Source organism: Scyliorhinus torazame, chromosome 7 (genome assembly GCF_047496885.1).
Source record: "Scyliorhinus torazame isolate Kashiwa2021f chromosome 7, sScyTor2.1, whole genome shotgun sequence".
NCBI lineage: Eukaryota > Metazoa > Chordata > Chondrichthyes > Carcharhiniformes > Scyliorhinidae > Scyliorhinus > Scyliorhinus torazame.
This window is the reverse complement of record NC_092713.1, coordinates 51,875,429-51,895,875: the sequence shown is the minus strand read 5'-3', so window position 1 is coordinate 51,895,875 and position 20,447 is coordinate 51,875,429. Positions and strand designations below refer to the sequence as shown.

At 43.8% G+C, this 20,447-nt stretch overlaps 1 protein-coding gene across 3 annotated transcripts in view; it reads left to right on the top strand.

Annotated features, from left to right (window-relative positions):
- usp24 (ubiquitin specific peptidase 24) overlaps positions 1-20,447 on the top strand; it is a 260,396-nt gene that overhangs the window by 169,293 nt on the left and 70,656 nt on the right. For all 3 annotated transcript variants that reach the window (XR_011948152.1, XM_072510705.1, XM_072510704.1), the window contains exons 33-39: positions 1,039-1,270; positions 6,297-6,459; positions 12,869-13,024; positions 14,789-14,859; positions 15,757-15,917; positions 16,288-16,349; positions 19,274-19,465. Coding sequence is in view for 2 of the 3 variants with exons in the window: in XM_072510705.1 (XP_072366806.1) it covers positions 1,039-1,270; positions 6,297-6,459; positions 12,869-13,024; positions 14,789-14,859; positions 15,757-15,917; positions 16,288-16,349; positions 19,274-19,465 (1,037 nt within the window). In the remaining variant the exon portion in view is untranslated. The remainder of the gene's footprint in view (positions 1-1,038; positions 1,271-6,296; positions 6,460-12,868; positions 13,025-14,788; positions 14,860-15,756; positions 15,918-16,287; positions 16,350-19,273; positions 19,466-20,447) is intronic.

The following is a 20,447-nucleotide window of genomic DNA, read 5'->3' as shown; positions in this document are numbered from 1 at the left end:
AACCACCACCCTTTGTCTTCTTCCAGCTAGCCAATTTCTGATCCAAACTGCTAAATCACCCTGAATCCCATGCCTCCTTATTTTCTGCAGTAGCCTACCGTGGGGAACCTTATCAAATGCTTTACTGAAATCCATATACACCACATCAAGTGCTTTACCCTCATCCACCTGTTTGGTCACCTTCTCAAAGAACTCAATGAGGTTTGTGAGGCACGGCCTACCCTTCACAAAACCGTGTTGACTATCTCTAATCAAATTATTCCTTTCCAGATGATTATACATGCTATCTCTTATAAACCTTTCCAAGATTTTGCCCACAACCGAAGTAAGGCTCACTGGTCTATAGTTACCGGGGTTGTCTCTACTCCCCTTCTTGAACAAGGGGATAACATTTGCTATCCTCCAGTCTTCTGGCACTATTCCTGGAGACAAAGATGACTTAAAGATCAAAGCCAAAGGCTCAGCAATCTCCTCCCTAGCTTCCCAGAGAATCCTAGGATAAATCCCATCAGGCCCAGGGGACTTATCTATTTTCACACTTTCCAGAATTGCTACATGACAAAATTGCACATTGCAGTGAAGTTATCAAAAGAAAGCTCCTGGCTGAAGGTGATGTGGTCTCCAACAAGGATGGAAAAAATACAGATAGTGCAACAGTATGGTTGCTTTGAAAGTTCAGGAGCCAGCAGCTATTGAAACGCTGCAGACTTGGGCAAGCTCAGCTGAGGGTGAGTTGGGGATCGCAGAATCACAGAAGTTCTACAGTTTAGAATTTTGAGGGTGTAGAGAAATGTGTCAGAAAATGTGCACTGATTTTATTGCAGCGAACTAACTTTAAACCTGCTTTTTGTCCCTTTCCAGATAATATTCACCCTCAAAATTTGGTGAAGCTGTAAAGTGAGAATATCCTCAAAATAATTTGTTGAACTTGATTTCTTCCTATTTGCCCACTACTCAAAAAAGGGCAAAAGTGAGTGGAATTATTAGAATTTCAGGGCTCTCTATTCTTATTTTTATACCGAGTCTCTCCTTCATCAGGTTTCTGTTAGTTGGCCAAACCATGCCTCCTACTTTAGATGACGACTTCCTGAAGGATGGAATGGAAGCATTGTCCTCCCGTCCATTTCGCAATGTCAGTCGACAGAGCAGTCGACAGTTATCAATGTGCGGCAGCCAAGAAAAATCAACAATGAGACAGATGAGTGTGACATCAGATCGGTCATCTATCAGAATTGAGGAGATTATACCTGCTGCTAGAGTGGCAATACAGGTGAGTAAAGCCAACTCTGCTGACAAGGGTGGTGCTGTTGTCTGGCGTACCAACATCGACCCTGCAGAAGCTGGGCGCTAACTCTCATACACTTCTTCCTAGCTCCTCTTTCATCAAGAGCCTACTATCGAACAGACCACAAGCCCAATGTCAAACATCAAACATGAAGTCACTGACTTCGCCTCCTCTGGGGTTCTTTCCTCCACAGCTTCCCACCTCACCGTCCTGCTGAACAGCTGATTCTACATTCTTCCCAAAATCCACAAACAGGACTGTTCTGGTAAATCTGTTGTTTCAGCCCTATTATGCTGCACTGAACTTATTCTTCCTATTTTTTCCTCCCCTCACCCAGTCTCATCCCACCTACATCATGACTCTTCTGACACTCTATGTCTGACACTCCATTTCCTGCAGAAGGGGTTTCCCTTGTTCTCACTTTCCATCCCACTAGCCTCCATATTCAAAGATCATCATCTCTCATTTCTGTCACCACCAAACACATCTTTCCCTCCAATATTCCAAAGGGACTGTTCCCTCCGTGACAAGCTCATTCTTCAAATCTTCCCCATAGCACCTTGCCATGGAATTGCAGGAGATGTAACGTGCCCTCTTAACTCCTTTGCCCTCACTGACCAAGTCCCCAAACACTTCTTCCAGGTGAAGCAACGATTTAATTGTACTTCTTTCTATGTAGAATGCTGTATTCACTGCTCACAATGCAGTATCCTCTAAAGATTGGGTGAAGCACCTTCGCCCAGTCTGAAATAATGATCCTGAACTTCTTTGTGCTTGCTATTTTCATTCAGCACCTTGCTTTCAGGCTCGCATTTCTGATCCTTGCCTGCTGTAGTGTTCCAGTGAAACTCAACAAAAGCTGTAGGAACAGCACCTCGTCTTCCAATTAGACACTTTATAGCCTTCTGGACTTTGTACTAAGATCTGCAATTTCAGACCATTTTCAGACCATTTCTGCCCCATTTTGATGTTTTTTATTGGTCATGGGCCAGTCATAATCTTGTTCTTCATATTTTTGCCCCCTGACGGAGCTGTTCATTATTTTGCCATTCACCCTCATTCTGGGCAAATTATTTATTTACAAACAACCATTACCACTCCCTTTGCATTTTGTTTCATAACGCCTATCAAAGACTCCCCTTCTTACTCCTATTCGATCATTTCAATGGCATAAAACTCATCATATTTATACTTAGTTCTGAGGAAGAGTTATATCCCACTCAAAACATTTACTCTTTCTTTCTCCACAGGTGCTGCCTGAGCATTGAGTATTTCCAGCACCACCTGTTTCTATTTCAGATTTCCAGCATTTGCTTGAGACTTTCTGTAACTGTGCAGTCTGTGAAACATTAAAATTTGTGCATTAATGTCCAGATGATTTGAAAGTGCAGCATATTTTAAAGGGAAGGTGGTAATACAGTATAACAAAGTCCTATCATTAAATTGATAGTTAATTATGCTATTTTGTTTGCTTTCTGATGTTGAGCTGCAACCTGAGAAACTGTCAATTGAAACAGCAAAATGAAAATAAGGCCACTGTGTTCGCCACCATTTGCATTGCAAGAAGGTTGAGCACATGGACCACTTCTCGGGATCCAGCATTCAGAAATTGGTGGAAGGAGTCCTGGGGGCAGACCTAGAATTGCGGTCCTGGGGTTCTGTGCAAATATTCATTGTAGTAAGGCCTTACAGAAGAGGGAAAACTAAATTTTAAAAAACACAATGGAAGTCAGTATACTGGTCCACCTCTTATTGACAGGACCTTGAGTTGCGCGAATAGATTGGTGCATCTCTTACCAGTGGTGTCGGATCCCTTCTGGTATTTTGAAGGAGGAATTGCAAAAACAAAACAATGAAACGTCTCTTGTCAGGAATTTGCAGAAGTGTCTTATCTGCTCATTTCCATAGTGGAACAACTGATTCTAAAGCCCAATCCATTCAAGTTATCAGGAAATTCTAAATCAGATAATATATATAATCAGGTAAATCATTTCAAATCAGGAAATTTGAGGTGCATGTAACATGACAAAACAATAGTCATGGGCACTTCAATCAACATATAGACTGGGTAAACTTAATTAGTACTAATGCTGTGGAAGATGAATTCCTGGAATGTATACAAGATAGTTAAGACTATGTCAGGGAACAAACTAGAGAACAGTATTTTAAATCTGGTATTATGCAATGATAAAGGGCTAATTAATAATCTTGTTGTAAATGAATCGTTATGGAAGAGTGACCATTAAATGACAGAACTTTACATTGAGTTTGAAAATTATGTAGTTCAATCCATAACTGTTCTTAAATCCAAAGAAACTATGAAGCCATGAGAAGGAAATTGGCTATGGTAGATTGGGAACTAAATTAAAAGGTATGATGGTAGATGGGCAATGGCTGTCGGTTAAATAGTTAATACATGGTTTACAGTAAGTTTACATTCCTTTGAGGGACCCAACAGGAAAAGTGATCCGACCATGGCTAATGAGATGTTAACGATTGTATTAGATCAAAAGAAAGGACTTAACAAAGTTGCTGAACAAAAAGCAGTAAGCCTGAGGATTGGGACATTTTAGAATTCAGCAAAGGAGGACCAAGAAACTGATAGAAAAAATAGACTATGAAAGTAAATTAGTGCAAAACATAAAAGTGGACTGTAAAAGCATATTTCGGTACATGAAAAGGAAAAGATTATCAAAGAAAAATGTGGACCCGTTACAAACGAGAGTCATGAGAATTTGTAGAACATAGAACATTATAATGTGCAATAAGGAAATGACAGAAACTGAACAAGCATTTTGTATTTGTCTTCATGGCGGAAGACACAAAACCTCTCAAATACAACCGAACCAAGACACTAGCAAGAATGAGGAACTGAAAGAAATTGATAGTTTAAAAAAACGCAGTACTTGAGAAATTAGTGGGACTGAAGTTGAAAGTTGATAAATCCCCCTTGGTTATCTAAATCCCAGAGTGTTGAAAGACGTGGTGGCAGAGATGATGCATTGGTGGTTGTCTTCCGAAACCGTTTCTGCAGATTGGAAGGTAGCGAATATAACCTCACTATTTCAGAAAGGAGGGAGAGAGAAAATGGGGCACTCTAAATCTGTTAGACTTGCATCAGTCATAGGGAAATGCTAGAATCTATTAAAACGATGGGATACTTAGAAACTAATAATAGGTCTGGACAGAGTCACATGATTTTATGTTTGTAATGTTTGTTTGTACAAGTAAATGTAATGTTTGACAAACTTGTTTAATTTTTGTGAGAATGTAACTAGCAGAATAGATAAACGAGAACCTGTGGATGTGGTATATTTGAATTTTCAGAAGGCTCTCAGTAAGGTTTCACAGAAGAGAGAAGAGGTTAGTTGGCAAAATTGAAGCACACAGGATTGGGGGTAATTAGTGGGATTGGGGGTAATTAGGGGCATGGATTACGGATTGATTAAAGGACCAAAACCAGAATCGGAATAAGTGGGTAATTCTCAGATTGGCAGTCTGTGCGGTATTGGTGCGGTACTGCAAGGATCAGTGCTTGGGCCCCAGCTGGTCGCAATCTATGTGAATGATTTGAAAGTTGGGACCAAATGTAATATTTCCAAGTTTGCTGATGACACAAAACTTGGTGGGAGTCTGAATTGTCAGGTGAATGCAAAGAGGCTTCAAGGGGATTTGGACAGGCTTAGCAAGATGGCAAGAACATGGCAAATGGAATTATAATGTGGATAAGTGTGAAATTATTAATTTTGGTAGGAAAAACAAATGCAGAGTACTTCTTAAATGGCGAGAGATTGGGAAGTGTTGATATCCAAAGGGATTTGGGTGTCTTTGTTTACAAGCTACTGAAAATTAACATGCAGGTGCAACAAGCAATTAGAAAGGCAAATGGTGTGTTGGCCTTTATAGCAAGAGAATTTGATTACAGGAGTAAAGTGTTGCTGCAGTTGTATAGCACCTTGGTGAAACTGCATCTGGCGTATTGTGTGCAGTTTTGGTCTCTGCCTAAGGAAGGATATACTGGGGGTGCAATGAAGGTTCGCCGCACTAATCCCTGGGATGATGGCATTGTCCTGTGGAGAGAAATTGAGGAGATTGGGTCTGTATCCCCTAAAATTTAGAAGAATGAGGTAATCTCATTGAAACATACAAAATTCTTACATGGCACAACTCGACAAGGTGCATGAAGGAAGGATGTTTCCCCTGGCATGGGAGGGGGGAGGGTCTAGAACTGGGGGACATAGTCTCAGAATAAAAGAGAGAGATAGACCATTTGGGGAATTTCTTTACTCAAAGGATGGTGAATCTTTTGAATTCTCAACCCCAGAGGTCTGTGGGGACTCTGTCATTGAGTATATTTAAGACAGGTCGATAGAGTTCTAGATATTAAAGAGATATTCAAGGGATATGGGGATAATGCAGGAAAATGGCATTGAGATACAAGATCAGCCATGAATATTTGAACGGCTGAACAGGTTATAGAGGACAAATGGACTTCTCCAAATGCCTATATATGTTCCTATCATACCTTACCCACAAAATGGGTTCAGTGTTTAATTATCATGAGATAATTAAAACTTAGTTTTTTCCACAGACTCCCCATGATATTTGGCGCAAGCTTAAACACAAGATTATTTAGATACCCTGTTTACTCTTCCAAAACTGTTGAGATCTACAGATGGGTTTAGGCATTCAACTTTCTTCAAATATCCCTGAAGTTTTTTTTTGACGGTTAAAAGCTGCCCACAGATGAACATAAAGGGAATGATTGTAAGGAATTATGACAACCTTAATTTGGGTCAACTAAAGGAACAAATCAATTTGTTAACTCTCTTGAAGAATAACATTTTAGTTATTTGAACAAATTGTTACTGGAAATATCGAGTGAAAGATATACTTATGTTTCAACCTAAGCTCACACTTTCACCCGTGGAGGTACAGCATGCTAGTTACTTGACCAGCAAGTGTGAGATTTCTGTATTTTAGTTAATGTGAACATAACTTTATGTTGCAGACAATGGATGTGAATGATTTCACCTCAACAGTGGCCTGCTTCATGAGGCTGACATGGGCAGCAGCAGCTGGACGTCTTGACCTCGTGGGGAGCTGCCAGCCAATTAGAGAGAGTACCAATTCTCTTTTTTCTGTTGGTATTCGAAATAGGCTCAGCAGTTCAGGTGAGGAAACTGTGTGCCCTTGAAGCTGTTCCTAGCTAAGTAATCTTTATTTTTTTGCTTTAGTTTGAAGGTTAGAATCCCACTGTCAGTTCTTTTCAAATTAGATACCAAGACAAGTGACATAAAATGGATATTTGCCTCGATGGATGCTTAGCAAAAGTCTGACTGGCTCCCGAACTCTTTTTTTTTAAAAATATATTTTATTCAAGTTTTTTGGCCAAACATAACAATACGTAGTGTTTCTTTTACACAACAATAAAGCAATATAAATAACTGTGGCCAGTTTTAAACAAATAAATAAGTAATATATAAACAAAAACAAAACTAAATGGCAACTGCCTTGTCCAAAATAAATACTCTCCACAAATACAATCCAACAATCCAATATACAATTACATATACCAAATACCTATACATATACAATAACATCCCTGAGAGTCCGTCCGATTTCTCCCCCCCCCCTCCCCCGGGTTGCTGCTGTTGTCTACTTCTTTTCCATTCCCTCTATCTTTCTGTGAGGTAGTCGACGAACGGTTGCCACCGCCTGGTGAACCCCTGAGCCAAACCCCTTAACACGAACTTAATCCGTTCTAACTTTATAAACCCTGTCATGTCGTTTATCCAGGTCTCTACACCCGGGGGTTTGGCTTCCTTCCACATTAACAATATCCTGCGCCGGGCTACAAGGGACGCAAAGGCCAACACGTCAGCCTCTCTCGCCTCCTGCACTCCCGGCTCTGCTGCAACCCCAAATATAGCCAACCCCCAGCTTGGTTCGACCTGGACCCCCACCACCTTCGAAAGCACCTTTGCCACCCCCACCCAGAACCCCTGTAGTGCCGGGCATGACCAGAACATGTGGGTGTGATTCGCTGGGCCTCTCGAGCATCTCGCACACCTATCCTCTACCCCCAAAAATTTACTAAGCCATGCTCCAGTCATATGCGCCCTGTATAGCACCTTAAATTGTATCAGGCTTAGCCTGGCACACGAGGACGATGAGTTTACCCTACGTAGGGCATCAGCCCACAGCCCCTCCTCAATCTCCTCCCCCAGTTCTTCTTCCCATTTCCCTTTCAGCTCATCTACCATGATCTCCCCCTCGTCCCTCATCTCCCTGTATATGTCCGCCACCTTACCGTCCCCCACCTATGTCTCTGAGATCACTCTATCCTGCACTTCCTGCGTCGGGAGCTGCGGGAATTCCCTCACCTGTTGCCTCGCAAAAGCCCTCACTTGCATATACCGAAATGCATTCCCTTGGGGCAACCCATATTTCTCCGTCAGCGCTCCCAGACTCGCAAACGTCCCATCTACAAATAGATCTCTTAGTTGTACTACCCCAGCTCTTTGCCATGCTCCAAATCCCCCATCCATTCTCCCCGGAACAAACCTATGATTGTTTCTTATCGGGGACCGCACCGAAGCTCCCGTCCCTCCCCTATGCCGTCTCCACTGCCCCCAAATTCTCAATGTAGCCACCACCACTGGGCTTGTGGTGTATTTCTTTGGTGAGAACGGCAACGGCGCCGTCACCATTGCTTGCAGGCTAGTCCCCCTGCAGGACGCCCTCTGCAATCTCTTCCACGCCGCTCCCTCCCCTTCTCCCATCCACTTACACACCATTGAAACATTGGCGGCCCAGTAGTACTCACTTAGGCTCGGTAGTGCCAGTCCCCCCCCTGTCCCTACTACGCTGCAAGAATCCCCGCCTCACTCTCGGGGTCTTCCCAGTACACACAAACTCATAATGCTCTTCTCAATTCTTTTGAAAAAAGCCTTCGTGATCACCACCGGGAGGCACTGGAACACAAAAAGGAATCTCGGGAGGACCACCATTTTAACCGCCTGCACCCTACCTGCCAATGACAGGGACACCATGTCCCATCTCTTGAAATCCTCCTCCATCTGTTCCACCAACCGTGTTAAATTAAGCCTATGTAATGTACCCCAATTCTTGGCTATCTGGATCCCCAGGTACCGGAAGCCCCTTGTTACCTTCCTCAACGGTAAATCCTCTATCTCTGCTCTGCTCCCCCGGATGCACCACAAATAACTCACTTTTCCCCATGTTCAGTTTATACCCTGAAAAATCCCCAAACTCCCCAAGTATCCGCATTATCTCTGGCATCCCCTCCGTCGGGTCCGCCACATATAGCAACAAATCATCCGCATACAGAGATACCCGGTGTTCTTCTCCCCCCCCCCTAAGTACTCCCCTCCACTTCCTGGAACCCCTCAGTGCTATGGCCAGGGGTTCAATCGCCAATGCAAACAATAACGGGGACAGAGGACATCCCTGCCTCGTCCCTCTATGGAGCCGAAAAGAGTCAGACCCCCGTCCATTCGTGACCACGCTCGCCATCGGGGCCCTATACAGCAACTGTACCCACCTGATATACCCGTCCCCAAAGCCAAATCTCCTCAACACCTCCCACAAATAATCCCACTCCACTCTATCAAATGCTTTCTCGGCATCCATCGCCACCACTATCTCCGCTTCCCCCTCTGGTGGGGGCATCATCATTACCCCTAGCAGCCTCCGTATATTTGTATTTAGCTGTCTCCCCTTCACAAACCCAGTTTGGTCCTCATGAACCACCCCCGGGACACAATCCTCTATCCTCATTGCCATTACCTTGGCCAGAATCTTAGCATCCACATTCAGGAGGGAAATGGGCCTGTATGATCCGCATTGCAGCGGGTCTTTTTCCTTCTTTAGGAGGAGCGATATTGTTGCCTCTGACATAGTCGGGGGCAGCTGCCCCCTTTCCCCCGCCTCATTAAATGTTCTCATCAGTAGCGGGGCCAGCAAGTCCAAATATTTCTTATAGAATTCAACTGGGAATCCGTCTGGTCCCGGGGCCTTCCCCGCCTGCATGCTCCCAATCCCTTTCACTACTTCCTCCGTCTCAATCTGTGCTCCCAGCCCCACTCTCTCCTGCTCCTCCACCTTAGGAAATTCCAGCTGATCCAGAAAGCACATCATTCTCTCCTTCCCGTCCGGGGGCTGAGCTTCATATAGTCTTTCGTAAAATGCCTTGAACACTCCATTCACTCTCTCCGCTCCCCGCTCCATCACTCCCTCCTTATCTCTCACCCCCCCCTATCTCCCTCGCTGCTCCCCTTTTCCTCAGTTGGTGGGCCAACAACCTACTCGCCTTCTCCCCATATTCGTACTGTACACCCTGTGCCTTCCTCCATTGTGCCTCTGCATTACCCATAGTCAACAAGTCAAATTCTACATGTAGCCTTTGCCTTTCCCTGTACAGTCCCTCCTCCGGTGCCTCCGCGTATTGCCTGTCCACCCTCAGAAGTTCTTTCAACAACCGCTCCCTTTCCCTACCCTCCTGCTTTCCTTTATGTGCCCTAATAGATATCAGCTCCCCTCTAACCACTGCCTTCAGCGCCTCCCAGACCACTCCCACCTGTACCTCCCCATTATCATTAAGTTCCAAGTACCTTTCAATACACCCCCTCACCCTTAAACACACCCCCTCATCTGCCAATAATCCCATGTCCATTCTCCAGGGTGGAAGCTGTTGTTTTTCTTCCCCTATCTCCAGGTCCACCCAGTGTGGAGCATGATCCGAGATGGCTATAGCCGTGTACTCCGTCCCCATCACCTTTGGGATCAGTGCCCTTCCCAAAACAAAAAAATCTATTCGTCAAAATACTTTGTGTACATACTCCTTACTCCTAGGTCTACTAAATCTCCAGGGATCTACTCCTCCCATCTGCTCCATAAAATCCTTAAGCACCCTAGCTGCAGCCGGCCTCCTTCCGGTCCTGGACCTCGATCTGTCCAGCCCTGGGTCCAGCCCTGGGTCCAGCACCGTATTAAAGTCTCCACCCGTTACCAACTTCCCCACTTCTAGGTCCGGGATTCGTCCTAACATACGCCTCATAAAATTGGCATCATCCCAGTTCGGGGCATACACGTTCACTAATACCACCGCCTCCCCTTGCAGTTTGCCACTCACCATCACGTATCTGCCCCCACTATCCGCCACTATAGTCTTTGCCTCAAACATTACCCGCTTCCCCACTAGTATGGCCACCCCCCTGTTTTTTGCGTCTAGCCCCGAATGAAACACCTGCCCCACCCATCCTTTGCGTAGTCTAACCTGGTCTATCAGCTTCAGATGCGTCTCCTGAAGCATAACCACATCTGCCTTAAGTTTCTTTAGGTGTGCGAGTACCCGTGCCCTCTTAATTGGCCCGCTCAGCCCTCTCACATTCCACGTGATCAACCGTGTTGGGGGGCTCTTTACCCCACCCCCCTTGACGACTAGCCATTTCCTTTTTCAATCCAGCTCCTCACCCGGTTCCCACGTAGCTGTATCCCCCCCAGGCGGCGCCCCCCCCCCCCCCCCCCCATACCAGCTCCCCCTTCTCCCCAGCAGCAACAACCCAGTCACCCCCCCCCCCGCTAGATCCCAAGCTAGCGTAATTGCACCCCCCATGTTGCTCCCAGAAGTCAGCAAACTCTGGCCGACCTCGGCTTCCCCCCGTGACCTCGGCTCACACTGTGCGAGGCCCCATCCTTCCTGCTTCCCTGTTCCCGCCATGATTACCATAGCCCGCGCGGGAACAAAGCCCGCGCTTCCCTTTTGGCCCCACCCCCAATGGCCGGCGCCCTCAGCTCCTCATCCTCCCTCAGCCCCTCCCCCACGACATGGGGAAGAGAGAGAAGTTACAGGGTCGCAGGTTTGACAACTTGGGAAGTCATCTCTTCCCCCTTTTCCCCCCTTCATCACACATATTCACCCCCCCCCCCCCCCCCCCACTATTGTCCCAAACGTTCTTTTTCTGGCCCGCTCACTCCAGCTTCTCCTCGACAATAAATGTCCACGCCTCATCTGCCGTTTCGAAGTAGTGGTGTTTCCCTAGATGTGTGACCCACAGTCTTGCCGGTTGCAGCATTCCGAATTTGACCTTCCTTTTGTGCAACACCGCCTTGGTCCGATTAAAGCTTGCCCTCCTTCTCGCCACCTCCGCACTCCAATCTTGATATACGCGGATCACCGCGTTCTCCCACCTACTGCTCCGAGTTTTCTTTGCCCATCTGAGGACCATCTCTCTGTCCTTGTATCGGAGAAATCTCACCACTATTGCTCGAGGAATTTCTCCAGCCCTCGGTCTTCGCGCCATAACCCGATAGGCTCCCTCCACCTCCAGCGGACCCGTCGGGGCCTCCGATCCCATTAACGAGTGCAGCATCGTGCTCACATATGCCCCGACGTCCGCCCCTTCTGCACCTTCGGGAAGACCAAGAATCCTTAGGTTCTTCCTCCTCGCATTATTCTCCAGCACCTCCAGCCTTTCCACACATCTTTTATGTTGTGCCTCGTGGATCTCCGTTTTCACCACCAGGCCCTGTATGCCGTCCTCATTCTCAGCAGCCTTTGCCTTCACGACCCGAAGCTCCTGTTCCTGGGTCTTTTGCTCCTCCTTTAGCCCCTCAATCGCTTGTAATATCGGGGCCAACAGCTTCTTCTTCGTCTCCTTTTTGAGTTCATCTACGCAACGCCGCAGGAACTCTTGTTGGTCAGGGCCCCATATTAAACTGCCTCCTTCCGACGCCATCTTGCTTTGTGCCTGCCTTCCTGGCCGCTGCTCTAGAGGATCCACCGCAATCCGGCTACTTTCCTCTCTTTTTTCCATCCGTGTCCAGGGGGGATTCCCTTCTGGATTACCGCACAGTGTTATTTGCCGTTAAAATTGCCGATGGGGCTCCTATTAAGAGCCCAAAAGTCCGTTCCACCGGGAGCTGCCGAAACGTGCGACTTAGCTGGTCATCGCCGCACCCGGAAGCCGGCTCCCGAACTCTTGACAAAAACAAAAACGGATGCCGTTTCACAGTTCTCAATCTCTTTTGAGTAATTTTCTGTGCCCTTTTATATTCTCCATGTGAAGTAACACTCTTGGTCACGAGGGTCAGTAATTGGCATAATCTGACCTCCGTGTTCCACTTGCATCTGGGGTTGGACATCAGTTTTGCTCCTTAGTTTACTCTGGAACCTGTGCACACTGCACTCACCACTTTTCTGGTAACAACATCAGGAAATCATCATTTGCTGAATCACATTTTCAAGTGGATATTCTCCAGCATTTCTGCGGCGGAACTCGCCCCGTAATTACGGATTTGGACAGTTGTTGGAATACAGTGATTCTGATATTTGGCGTTACTGATTGAACATATTCATTTGTTTTAATTAATTTTTATTAAGAGCTGACTGTGGTATCAGATAAATATAACAGAAATGGGTTCCATAGCTTGGTGGGTAGGTCAAGTAATGTTTTTTTGGTAAAGTATTTAATTTACTGTCTGGTTATCTTAATGGAAGATGGGGAGTAAACTACCCCCTCAAGTGGAATAGCACTGCAACTGTTTAACTTTTTACAGGCAGCACTTGCAGTTCAGGAAGTGAAGGTGAATCAAACACGCTACACGCAGGCATATGTGTGAAGCAGCACTCCGTCTCCACCAAAGATACGCTCATTGCTCGAGAGGCCTTATCACTTCTAGTCACATGTTTACAACTCCGGTGCCAGCAACTAGGTAAATGTCTTTCACAGATCAGTCGATTTATATTTGAGAGTTGGATCTACTTTAAAATGACATTTGTCTTTCATAATACTCGATGTGACAATACAAGATTATAATCTTATTTTATAAGTAAATGACAGACAATGCTAAGGGTTTTGAATTTACCTGTGAAAACATGTTCTCTGTGGAAATTATTCTCACCATCCACTGTAAATATGTCATTGAAGGGTTCCTTTGGCAAATTTCCACTTTTGCAGCAAGGTTCAGGAATCTTCCTTTTGCCGATGCGTTTCTGCCTCACAATACTTCTGTATTTGCTTTATTTTCACAGTAACTTCATTGAAGCCTACTTGTGACAATAAGCGATTATTATTATATTATTATTTTCAAATTATCTGAAGAGAAAAAAAATCCAATTTTCTTTGGTAAAACCCCTAACTCTGCTTCATGTTTTCATCCATAACGGTTTTAAAAACCATATTCCTCCTTATTAGTACAGCTTGACACGGTGGCACAGTGGTTAGCTCTGCTGCTTCTCAGCGCCAGGGACCCGGGTTCAATTCCGACCTTGGGTGACTGTATGGAGTTTGCACTTTCTCCCCGTGTCTGTGGGTTTTCCCCGGGTGCTCCGGTTTCCCCTCTCAATCCATAGATGTGCAGGTTAGGTGGATTGGTCATACTGAATTGCCCCTTAGGGTGGAGTTTGCAGGAATGGAACGGGGGATTGGGTCTAGGTAGGATGGTCTTTCAAAGGATCAGTGTGGGCTTGAATGGCCGAATGTCCTCCTGCACTGTAGGGATTCTATGGTTCTATTCGATGATTGTATGCAGCTGTGCTTAAAAATTGATGCGATATTAGAAGAAATACATCTGAGTTCTTTCAATTGAAGTAGCTGAGCTAAGTGGGAGAGATGAAATGAAAATTGCTTGTCACAAGTAGGCTTCAAATGAAGTTACTGTGAAAAGCCCCTAGTCACCACATTCCGGCGCCTGTTCGGGGAGGCTGTTACGGGAATTGAACCGTGCTGCTGGCCTGCCTGGGTCTGCTTTCAAAGCCAGCGATTTAGCCCTGTGCTAAACAAGCCCATAGGAAAAGAGAAACTGGAAGTAATTGGAATTTATTTTACTTTAGAAGGAGGAGCTGCGCAGAGTTGAGTAAATCCAATTTTAAAATTACCGACATGTCACGGTCTTCACATTTAAGGATCTGGTGATACATACAAAGAACTGGTTAGAGAAATTGCTTGAGTTAAGCTGTAGGTCAAGCACAACACGAGGTTAGTATTTCTAACCTTAGTTGTGGGCAGCATGGTAGCACACGTGGCGAGCACTGTGGCTTCACAGCGCTAGGGCCCCAGGTTCGATTCCCTATTGGGTCACTGTGTTCGGAGTCTGCACGTTCTCCCCGTGTCTGAGTGGGTTTCCTCCGGGTGCTCCGGTTTCCTCCCACAGTCCAAAGATGTGCAGGTTAGGTGGATTGGCCATGCTAAATTGTCCTTGGTGTCCAAAAAGGTTAGGAGGGGTTATTGGGTTATGGGGATAGGGTGGAAGTGAGGGCTTAACTGGGTCAGTGCAGACTCGATGGGCCGAATGGCTTCCTTCTGCACTGTATAGTCTGTGTTCTAGTACAGTGTAGAGATCGAAAGGAAACCAAAAACTGAATTAGAAAAGTACCTATGCTAATATACATGATAAATGTGATTAATAGCTATTTGTTTTCAATGATAGCAAAAGACTGGAAGATCAGATAAACCATAGTTTGCTTTTTTGTTTTAGGTTCTTTTTATATTCTTCCTTGTGTGAGTGATTTTATCATTGACATACTACTTGGATCCCCCAGTGCTGAGGTAAGGAAATTGCCAAAAAAGTCTGGTTTTCTCTGGGACCAGCAAGTGCTACAGTATTGGGATACTGTGGAACAAATAAGTGATCAAGCAGAATCATATCTGGAATTAGACAAGTTTCCAGAGGGGAAGCAGAATATTTTTCAAAAGGCAAGAGACTAATAAATTATGGGATTTGTACACAAGCAACAATGTAAACATGCAGGTTCAACAAAAAAGGTTTTGGAAGGCAACTGGTATGTTAGCTTTTATAGGAAGTGGGTTGCAATATAAAAATAAGGAAGTGTTTCTGCAGCAATATAGGGTTTTAGTGCGATCTCATCTGGAGCACTATGTGCCTTTTTAGTCTCCTTAACGAAGGAGAGATGTTACCTACATTCGAGGGTTTGCACCCAAGGATCATTCGGTTGATTCTTGGGATGAAAGGGCTGTCTGTCCTATGTGGAGAAATTGAATAGGTTGATAGAATGAACCTCTTTTCTCTGGCGTTTAAAAACAAATGAAAGGTATAAAATTCTAAGCGAGTTTGGCAGAGTTAGCGTTGGAAGGCTGCTTTCCCTGGCTGGAGAGTCGGGCACTAGGGTCATAGTCTCAGGATAATTTTGGACTGAGATGAGACAAAGCTCATTCACTCAGAGTTATGCATCTTTGGAATTCTCTACCCCGAAGGCTGTGGATGTTCAATCGATAAAGATATTCGAGATGGGGATCAATAGATTCTGGGGCACTAGGAAATCAAAACGGTGTTAGGGATAGGGTAGGAAAATGCAGTTAATGTCGAAGTTCAGCCATGATTTTATTGAATAGCATGGGTGGCTTGTTGTGCAGTATGGCTTGCTCTTCATGCTGCAGTGCACTTGTCTGTATTTTAAACATGTCTGTTGCTCCATATGCTCACAGATCAGAAGGGTTGCCTGTGATCAGTTGTACACACTGAGTCAAACGGATACCTCCACGAACCCAGAAATACAGAAACCTAATCAGTTCCTTCTGCACGTCGTCCTGACAACACAGCTACCACTGTGGTCCCCAACCAGCATCATGCGTGGAATCAACCAAAGGTAGGATATCAGGAGTAAAATGAAAAACTGAACTCGTAAAATAAAGGCCTGGTCTGCACAAAGGTTGTAAAGGATCTCCTATAGTTTTACTTTAAGTGTAATCTGGGGCTTGGCGTTTAATTGGAATAGCTGGATGCTAACCTAGACAGTTCCTATAACTAATCTGAGGCTCAGGTATTCCCCATGGAAGATTCTTTTAAAAGGTGCTGAAACATTGAGATACAGCTGAATGGGTGACACCTGCTGCTTACAAAATGCACTGAATTTATTTGACCCATGGCCGTTAGATGAATGTAAATTAAGTTTCTGTTTAAAATAACTGTTTCGTTTTGTTCCATTTACGAGTTACTTGTCCTTGTTTCTTTTGCAGGCTTTTGTCTCAGTGTACTGAATATTTTGGCTTGAGGTGCCAATTGTTGGATGACTTAACATGTGAGTATGATGGATCAATGTACAGTTTAAATATAAGCAAACTACCTGTTCTTTCTTCAGATCATCCAGTCTGTTAGATAAACCCTCATTACACCATGAAGAAATGACTGATTTAAAATTGAATTTTTGGCAGTTCCTAATTATTGAATTACTTTTTCATTTTTAGTCCAAGTAAATATTGTTTGACTTGTTTTGCACAACAAGAGCATGGGGTTACATTGAGGGTCACAACACATATCAAAAATTTCCAAAAGCAATATGATTTGTTAACTAATCAATGTGTTCTGGAATGTTATGTTATATACAGTACAGGATCATAACTACAGTTGGTGACTTTTAACATTGATTTTAAGGCATTAATAAATATGGTACCTCTAAAATTTTACTTTCGTCACAGTTTATGTTGCAAGCTTCTATGATTTGCTACATTCAGGTTATCCCATCTATGCTGGCACTTTTCTGAACCAATCCAAAACTAAATCCCACTGAGCTGTCCGTCCCCATAACCCTGTATGTTTGTCTGCTTCAAATAATCCTACTGTTCCCATAACAAAAGGAATTTATTTCCTGCCTCAACTACTCTGTCGTAAAGCATTCCACATTACAATAACTCAGTAAAATTTATCTTAACCCCTGAGCTCTTATCCCTGATTTCCTATCTAGAACAAAATCAGTCCTCATCTATTTGACCTGCCAAAATGCTTTACAATTTTAAAACTTTGATGTAATACTTAAATATAATTGAAATGATGCCAGTATCTAGGATCTCTATAATTTCTTAGCAGATGTTCTACACTACTCTGCATGGCTTCAATATTCAGCTTGTAATGTCAAAATTGCACAGGTGCTCTGGTCTAACTGGCTTAACCAAAACCGTGTACAAATTTGTCAGCTCTTTGCTTTTGTACTTTTGCCCCCTTTCTGAACAATATCATCAAACCTTTGTTTCACATCTGTCAGCCAACTTCCTATTCGTGCTGCTACAAATTCACATGATTGAGTTTCCTGTGACACATCGTAGTAGGTTCCTATTTCCTTAAGTTACAGTTTATATTTAGTCCACTCATCCATGGAGTTTGGCTTTTTGCACCACGTTTTGCTTTCTTGGAATATATCCATTTTGTATTCTATCTTGTGTTTGAAGATTCTCCACTCCTGATTTTTGTCCTATTTGCTAACCTTTTTGCCAGTTAATTTGGACCAGCAGATCCTCATGGGTCCCAAGTTCTTCTTGGTCCAACCATCTTCAGCTGCTTCAGTAATGACTTTCTTTCCATCATACGGTTAGAAGTGCGGATGACTGCTGATGATTGCGCAATGTTCAGCACCATTCACGACTCTTCCGTTTCTGAAGCAGTCCATGTCCAAATGCAGCAAGACCTGGACAATATCCAGGATTGGGCTGACCAATGACAAGTAGCATTTGGCTACGAAAGTGTCAGGTAATGACCAACTCCAACAAGAGAGAATCTAACCATCGCCCCTTGACGTTCAATGGCATTACCAGTACTGAATCCCCCACTATCAAGATCCATGGGGTTACTATTAACCAGAAACTGAACTGGACTAGCCATATAAATATTGTGGGTTCAAGAGCAGGTCAGAGGCTAGGAATCCACAGCAAGTAACACACCCCATGACTCCCCAAAGCCTGTCCACTATCTACAAGGCACAAGTCAGGACTGTGATGGAATATCCCCACTTGTCTGGATGAGTGCAGCTCCAACAACACTCAAGAAGCTCAACACTATCCAGGACAAAGCAGGGCACTTGAGTGGCACCCTTTCCACAAACATTCACACCACCGATGCACAGTAGCAGTGATGTGTACCATCTACAAGATGCACTGCAGGAACTCACCAAGGTTCCTTAGCCAGCACCTTCCAAATTTACAGCTGCGACCATTTAGAAGGACACTGGCAACAGATACAAGGGAATGAAACAACCTGGAGGTTCCCCAACCAAGTCACTCACCATCCTGAATTGGAAATATTTTGCCGTTCCTTCACTGTTGCTGAGTCAAAATCCTAGAACTCCAGCCCTAATAGCACTGTGTGTGTACCTAAACACAAGGACTGCAGCAGTTTAAGAAAGCAGCTCACCACCGCCTTTTCAAGGGCAATTAGGGATAGGGCAATAAATGCTGGCCTTACCAGCGACGCCGACCTCCCATGAATTAATAAGTAACATTTTTAAATCCTTCCGTATCGCAGTAATTTTTTTTTGACTTTCCAAGTCTTAAAACCGTTATCATTTACCCATCATTATCCTTTTTACTTTGCACATTAAACCTAAAAATTATTTGCTTGTTTAGTGATGCCTTACCTATTCATTTTCCCAGAATTAAATCAAGCAATGCTTCTTCATTGAGCTAGAGTAAAACTAGAAACAAAATGATCATTGGGATAGTTCAAAATGCATAGTTTCACCTGAAATAATGCTGGGTGATTCGCCCTGCCCACATTGCAACGTAGTACTGGGGAATTGAACAATTCTGTTATCTCTGCAGCAGCATTAGACATTTTTTAGTCAGGAATAGGATAGGATTTGATGCAGGAATGCCTCATAGCTCTAACATTTGGTGTATTTTAGCTCCAACCACCTAAGACCATTATTGTCAAATTTATTTTTCTCTGCAGACATTTCTATGGCTTCCCCTGAATAAGGTTGCCAGTGAAATAGAGAATAGATTGTGCCTTGGGTACACACTAATTTAGAACATAGTTTAGAATTACTAAAAAATTTAGCTTAGGATTATGGATTGAAGAGGGAAGTTATTTGCACATCTGTCTGGGCTGAATTCAGAGCACTAAATGGAAGCAGTGTTCTACCTGACAGTGGTATACAGTCTTAAAGTAATACTTGATATTTCTCATTTTTGACAGTAAGATCATCATTGAATTTAATCACCTATTTCTTTTTAGCTTCAGAAATGGAACAGCTTCAAATTAGCCCTGCAGCCATGTTAGAAGATGAGGTTAACTGGCTTGACAACTTTGAGCCCACATGGACTGCTGAATCCGAGACTAGCGAGTCAGATAATGTTCTGCTTGCAGGACATCTGCGCCTTATCAAAACTCTACTGTCACTCAGTGGCCCAGAGAAAGAATTACTCGGTAATTTAAATTTATTTTTACAACAGCTATTAAAAATGTGCATCTGAATATTGAATGATAGGAAACAGGAGTAGGTCATTCGGCCCTTGGAACCTGCTCCGCCATTCAATATGATCATGGATGATCCTCTATCTCAACGGCATACTCCTGTGCTCTCCCCATACTCCTGAATGGCTTTAGAATCTAGAAATCTATTATATCCTCAAATATATTCAGTGACTTGGCCTCCACAGCCTTCTGTGGTAGAGAGTTCCACAGGTTCACCAACTTCATATAATTCTAAAGGAGCAAACTAGAAGACCTGAGATTTCTATTTAAACATTTTATGGAAACCATCCCACTCCCTACCCCACAGCATAGTTAATATGGTTCCTATTTTTACTCGTGATCTTTTTCCCATGCATTAACGTCATCTTGTATAAGAACAATTTGTTGGGCAAACTACATTTAAGGAGAAAAAATACACACCCATTTGTGTAATGAGGGAAATAAAGGGTTGCAATCATTCTCTATACTATACATTCCCGTAGAATGAAGTTAATTAAATATTTGGTTGTCCATGATGAGACTGTGCCACCTTGCCACTGGACCCACAGAGATTTTAAGGAGAACATGGAGATTGTTTTATGGATTGATGAGGGAAATTACCTGTTACACATCTGGCTGGGCATAATTCAGAGCACTATATGCAAGCAGTGTTCTATCTAATAGTGGTATGCAGTCTCCGAATTAACACTTCTAATACCTGTACGGTTGGGGGAAAATAAATGTTTCTTGAGTGTCTCTTGGTTCAGAGAGGTTAACCTTGTTTGACCTCGGGGATCCTCAATTACCAGAGACTTCTATCATGGATTGTTGGACATTTTTAAATGACAAAGATTTGTGTATTATCATCTCTTTGTCAGTAGATAATGTGATATTGTAACCATTTTTGTAAATGTAACTGTAAATATTTTACAGCTATGGAGTTTCCAGTTGTTGT